General features: G+C 36.9%; 2 protein-coding genes across 2 annotated transcripts; one reads left to right on the top strand and one right to left on the bottom strand.

Annotated features, from left to right (window-relative positions):
* Positions 1,240-3,480, top strand: LOC104771576 (transcription activator GLK2-like). Its single transcript, XM_010496120.2, has 5 exons — positions 1,240-1,785; positions 2,023-2,163; positions 2,350-2,685; positions 2,926-3,015; positions 3,104-3,480. Exons 1-5 carry the CDS (start codon positions 1,333-1,335, stop codon positions 3,248-3,250), a joined length of 1,167 nt encoding a protein of 388 aa, XP_010494422.1. The 5' UTR covers positions 1,240-1,332; the 3' UTR covers positions 3,251-3,480.
* On the bottom strand, positions 3,564-5,965 carry LOC104771577 (nuclear cap-binding protein subunit 2). Its single transcript, XM_010496122.2, has 9 exons — positions 5,856-5,965; positions 5,707-5,743; positions 5,175-5,398; positions 4,949-5,087; positions 4,826-4,859; positions 4,562-4,672; positions 4,175-4,231; positions 3,982-4,088; positions 3,564-3,864 (listed from the first exon to the last, which is right to left on the bottom strand). Exons 2-9 carry the CDS (start codon positions 5,722-5,724, stop codon positions 3,790-3,792), a joined length of 765 nt encoding a protein of 254 aa, XP_010494424.1. The 5' UTR covers positions 5,725-5,743; positions 5,856-5,965; the 3' UTR covers positions 3,564-3,789.

The following is a 6,953-nucleotide window of genomic DNA, read 5'->3' on the forward strand; positions in this document are numbered from 1 at the left end:
AAGATCTAAATCGGTCCAAAATATATTTGTATCAATATTAATTTCATGAACAAAGCATTCGATCCGATCATACACTTTAATTTTTATTTGTCGTTATTGTCATATAGTATTTTTTTTATTGGCATTTATTGTCATAAAGTTTCGTCGTTTAAGGTTTTTCACATAAAGCGATAACTAATTTGAAACGAAATTAACTTCTAAAAAGATAACTAATTAAAAAAAAAAAGGGAATATGATAGTTTCATAAAAATTGTTATATCATTCAAAAATACTTCAAAATCACTCTTATTGAAAAGTACTATATGATTTACTTAATTGCTATTCAAATTTTTCATTACCTGTAAATATTTTTAAAAAATAGTGGAAAATTTTATCCTATTTATTTTGGGGAAACCAAGAAAGGGAAAATTTTCACTAGTATATATGTACATAGAAAATATATATATAGTATATCATTTCCCTTATTTGAGTGTTTTTCTCCCTTAATTTGTAATACTTATTGAAGGAAAATGTTAATAATAAAGCTATAATAATATAAATATGGTATTGACTATTGACTGAATATTTTTTTTTTTAAATTAAATATTAAAACTACTAGAGAAAAAAATGAAGAAAAAAAAAACTTAAAATCTCTCTCTGCTATCCCTCAACCACAACTTATTATTATTCACGTCAGTATCCACCAACACATATATACGGCATATAAAGATTTTAATAAACCTTGGAACTATCTATATCTAATACAAACACACACACACACACACACACACACACACACACACACACACACACACACACACACACACACACACACACACACACACACACACACACACACACACACACACACACACACACACACACACACACACACACACACACACACACACACACACACACACACACACACACACACACACACACACACACACACACACACACACACACACACACACACACACACACACACACACACACACACACACACACACACACACACACACACACACACACACACACACACACACACACACACACACACACACACACACACACACACACACACACACACACACACACACACACACACACACACACACACACACACACACACACACACACACACACACACACACACACACACACACACACACACACACACACACACACACACACACACACACACACACACACACACACACACACACACACACACACACACACACACGTTTATCTTCTTTATATATATATATAACCCATATGCTACTTTCACTGTATCAGTCTTGTTCTCTCTAAATCATCGAATCTTTTTTTCAATCTTGAAACGACTCGATGTTAAGTGTGTCTCCAACTCCACTCATCGGAAACAACTCCACCAAGGACGCTTACATGGCGGCAGATTTCGCAGATTTTACGACGGAAGACTTGACGGATTTCACGACGGTGGGAGCAGATTTCTCTGACGATCTTCTTGAAGGGATCGATTACTACGACGATCTTTTCATCGGTTTCGATGGAGACGATGTGTTGCCGGATTTGGAGATTGATTCGGAGATTCTTGGGGAATACTCCGGTAGCGGAAGAGATGAAGAGCAAGAAATGGAGGGTAACACTTCGACGGCGTCGGAGACATCGGTGAGAGGAGATGGTGGGTGTAAGCAAGAGCGTGGTGATGGTGGTGGCGACGGCGGTGTTAGGGACAAAACGGTGCGTAGAGGCAAACGTAAAGCGAAGAAAAATAAAGATTGTTCATCCGATGATAACGATATTAAGAAAAAACCTAAGGTGTGTTTTATTTCCTAACTATTGTATTTGTTTCTTCACAACTTTTAGCGTTTTTGAAAACCAAACTAGTGATTTAGTGTATTTTATATATACAATTATTTTTATTTTCAATAACCGGAGTAGATCTTGGACGAAACCAAGTTTTGTGTATTAGGCTATACAATTTTGTGTGTTTATTTGAAGTTGAACTATAAAATTGGTGATTTTATAATGAAATTTTCGTTTTTCGCTAATCAGGTGGACTGGACGCCGGAATTACACCGGAAATTTGTTCAAGCGGTGGAGCAATTAGGGGTAGACAAGGCGGTGCCGTCTAGGATTTTGGAAATTATGAACGTTAAATCTCTCACTCGTCACAACGTTGCTAGCCATCTTCAGGTATTTAAATCTTTTAGATGCTGTAGTTAAAATGATAATTGACCCTATATTAGCTCTTATTAATTGATTCTTAAAATATGAAGGAAATTGCTTAAAATTTTATGAGAAAAGACAAGTAAAATACAAACCAACTCAGACTTGTGTAATAAAATTAAATTTGCGTTTGTATTTTTCTTGTAACGATAGAAATATAGGTCACATCGAAAGCATTTGCTAGCGCGTGAGGCAGAAGCTGCAAGCTGGAATCTCCGGAGGCATGCGACGGTGGCAGTGCCCGGAGTAGGTGGAGGAGGGAAGAAGCCGTGGACGGCTCCTGCCTTAGGCTATCCTCCACACGTGGCACCAATGCATCATGGCCACTTCAGGCCTTTGCATGTGTGGGGTCATCCTACATGGCCTAAACACAAGCCTAGTACTCCGGCCTCTGCTCATCGGACGTATCCGATTCCGGCGATTGCGGCTGCTCCGTCATCTTGGCCAGGTCATCCGCCATACTGGCACCAGCAACCACTATATCCACAGGTAATAATTCATTTGATATATATTTATTTCAGTTAGTTGTAAGGTTAAATCTTCAAAATATAATTGAAATGACATAACTATATATCACTTTTGTTGAACAATCATGAAACTTCAAAAAGCTAGTATTTGAACACCACTTGCTTTTAGTATACTAAATCGCGGTTTCAAGTAGATTAGTAATCATATAAAAACATATTATTGTATAGTGTTTCAATTAGAATCTTTTTGATGTTTTTGTAGGGATATGGTATGGCATCATCGAATCATTCAAGCATTGGTGTTCCCACAAGGCCATTAGGACCCACTAATCCTCCCCTCGACATTCATCCCGTGAGTGATTATGACATGATTATAAAAAAAAGTTTTTTGATAACTTTGCTCATTTTGATAAAATTATCTTCATTACTTGACGGTGCAGTCGAATGAGAGCATAGACGCCGCTATCGGAGATGTTATAACAAAGCCGTGGCTGCCGCTTCCTCTAGGACTGAAACCGCCGTCAGTTGATGGCGTCATGACGGAGTTGCAACGTCAAGGAGTTTCTGATGTTCCTCCTCGTGGTTGAGAGAAAAAAAATTCGCCGAAATCTCAATTCTTAACTTCATTTTTTGCTATCTTCTAAGTATTTTTGCAAGGAAAAAATACTATAAATCCTTGTTGGTTGATCATATGTATTTCTCTTTATGATGAGTGCATGTATCCAAGTTAATCAACTTTGTATTAGTTGTCCAGTCTCATCGTTATGTAAACCTTTGACAGTAGATATCTGGAATCTTTTATGAACTTGTTCTACTCGTTGACATAGTTTACAATACAATGGGTGTATAATACCTCATCCTCTATTATATAACGCCTGAAGAAGGTGAGGCAGATTGATACAATGTAATTAGCGAGCACTATGGTGGGCTTCACTTGGCTACTTCGGCCCAAAAGTATATTTCCGTTGATCAAGGAGAAAAGGTTATACATGAAGACATTACTAGTGAATGTAACCAACTTAAGGTTGTAATGAAAATCTAGAAAACCCAAATTGAGTTCAGACTCATAGATCTAAAAAGATTACATTGATCCTTCAGCAACATTGGTAACTGGTGAACTTTGTCTTTAAGATCTTCTCTTCCTATCATCTTCACCGTCATCGTCGGAGTCACCGCTCTCACGGAATCGTGGGTTCTTCTCCTGTTGCAATCATACAAAATTCCCATTTGAAGACAATGTTTTAGGCTTTTAGCAACAGATACGAAATTGACTCAAAACAGTTTTATTAGGAGAAACAAATAAACTTGTGTCACTTACCGGTCTCATGTCCTGATCAGTATCTCTCCTATTCTCATGATCTGTGTTTCTTCTTGAGTTGTCACGTCCATAGCGATCATCGTCTCTTTGACGTTTCCGATGGTAGTCTGCAAAAACATTAAAAACATTGAATTCTGCTACTGTGGAATGATTATACTATTACCACGCATTATGGTCATTTGGAAACATATACCTCCTCCTCTTCCCTGGCGATTTGATCCTCCTTGATTATATCCACCACGCCTTCCATCTGCGTGATTAATACATATATGCAAAAAGCATTTAGGAACTTTTAAGTTATGCAGGCTCTATTTATGGATTCTCACATGATTGACTTAACCTACTTCTACACTAGGATTCATCATTTGTTTCCACATCTTAACTCTCTCACAAAGGGCATTGATAAAACGATAAACGATAAAGAATCATTTTCTGAGCACTACAATGCTAAGTTAAGCAACTTTAGACTCGCATTCATGGCACTTCTACATGATCACTATTTATCCACAGTCAAGTGCGAGATCATACAAACTAGGAACAAGATCTAGTAGATTTGATAGAAATTAGAAAAAGGACATACAATTCGATGGCGCAGCTTGAGGGTAGGATCCCAATGAGCCAGTACCGTAATCTACGAGCTGCCTTTGTGCTTCAAGTTCCTTCTGAACTAATTTACCATAACCACCTCTAGGTGTCAACGAGTTAAAGAAAAAACACATGAATGGGCAGCAGAATCCATTACCAAGAAATCAAGATGTACTTTTTACTCAAGCTTTCCTACTACAAAACAGGTTTACTAAACAAGAATTACATGATAGCAAAACAATCTGGACTGAAAGGATATCAGGATCGTAATCTGTACGGTATTCATCTCGAACCTGTATGAAATTTAAAAAAAAAATGAATACATCTAAACCATATACAAAAAGATCAGAAAATTACAGCGAGGATGCATCTGATAAAATACCTGGCCACCACTTCTACCACGTCCCCATTGTCTTCCTTCTTGGAATCCCCAGTCAAAATCCACACGAATGGGCCGGTCATCAAGAATAGTCCCACTTACATATTTGACTGCATCTTCAGTATCCTCCCTCGAGTAGAACCTGACAACAACACACACGTAAGTCAAATAAAAGCAAAATACATTGTCATGAAAATTACAGGTAAAAATGTTGAAAACAGAAGCTTACAAGACGAAACAAAAGCCACAAGGTGTCTTAGTGTTCTTATCCAAACCCATGATGATCTTTTTAATCTCTCCTGCTCTAGAGAAAAGCTCGTAAAGCTGTTCTTCAGTTGTGTAGAAAGACACATTGCCAATGTAAACAGTCGTAGATGTCCTTAGCGCCTCATCAAACTCCTCTTGTGTTCCTGAGAATCTCCTATCTCGATAAGCCGAGAGCTTAGCTTGCTCCTGTTACCCAAAAAACACCCAAATATGAAGAACTTGACATAAACCCAATCGCTAAATATGCAAAACGCATCCTTAAGAGTGACTTAATGCGCGAAGAAACGAATTCAGTTCTAAGCAAATCGAAGTTTAATACCAAACCCTAGACACGAATTAGTCGATTTGGGTTTCACAACTCTTCGAATCGCTTCAAAACCCCCCATCAGATTCCAGACAACCTAGATACTCAATTCACTACGAATCTCGAGTTTCTATGCTACGAAAGGCAAAATCCAGAAACAGGTTCAGACAAAAATCTAAAGTTTGCGTACCTTGAACAAAGAAGCCATCGCCTCTCGAAAAGTGAATCTGCGATGAAGAGAGAGAGGGGTGATATAGCTCGAGTTAGGTTATGCTCAGTGAAAAGAAGTAGAAGAAGAAGAAGATGAGCGGAAAAAAATCGAAACGGAGAGGCACTTACTCGTCTTCCTCAAAAAAACCCTAATTTTTTCTAAAGGAAAAAACAAGAAGTGATAGAGAAGCAGAACACTCCGGCAACTCGAGTATCCGCGGTTACAGAACCTTTGGCAATAAATTCACAATTTCGCTTTATGACAAAATCAAATATTTGGTTTGGTTTGGTTTCGGTTCACAATTATCTGCTTATGAAAAAAAAAAAAAAAAACAATAATCAATATTTCCCTGGTTTGGTTTCGATTATTTCAGTTTTGACTTTTATTTTTATTTTTTTTTGCCGACAAAGTACAAATCAGCTCAAACGAGCTAATTAGTAGGAAAAACGTTTACATAGGTAACAGGATGTGACTCTATTCTAGCACGTCGTGCTAGCTTGTCAGCGTTACCATTCTGCGTTCTGGAGATGTGAACTAGCGCAAAAGATAAAAACTCTTCCTTGTCCGCCTCGATCTCATCCAAATATGTCCGGAAGGCAGGCCACTCGAACGGCGAAGACACCATCTTCACCAGGTCAGAACAGTCTGTGTAGAAAACCACATTCTCAATATCCGCACCAATCATACAACGCATTGCCCAGATTAAAGCTTCTATTTCTGCACTTTTGACTTCTTTTTAAAATAAAAGTTGAATTTTAAACCATAAATTCATTTTCTTTTGTTAAAAAGACAAGAGTAAATCCTTTCTTATTTTCAATACTCTCAAGACTTTGTAAACTATAGCATTATCAATAAAATGCATCACACGGAAATCAATTAAAATTGAAAAAATATAAATTCTAAGTAGGGATTATTGGTCCATAGAGTTAAATGAATTTGGGAATCTAAACAAAATTCATGTGTTATTCAATTATCCCCTATATATTAATAGAGAAACTTTTTGGCAAAAAAGCTGAGGTGTCAGCATTACAGAGCTCAAGAAACTCTTTCTTTTATTTGTTATCAGCTTTTAAAAATATTTACATTTATTTACCATTGTATTTTTCCAAAAATACAATTAACACCCAAAATTAAAATTTTATAATATCTTTCTAACTTAATTATATCCTTCAATTATATTTTCATAAAATCTTTAAAATGAATTTTAAGAATCCTTTGTTCATATG

Source organism: Camelina sativa, chromosome 20 (genome assembly GCF_000633955.1).
Source record: "Camelina sativa cultivar DH55 chromosome 20, Cs, whole genome shotgun sequence".
Classification (NCBI taxonomy): domain Eukaryota; kingdom Viridiplantae; phylum Streptophyta; class Magnoliopsida; order Brassicales; family Brassicaceae; genus Camelina; species Camelina sativa.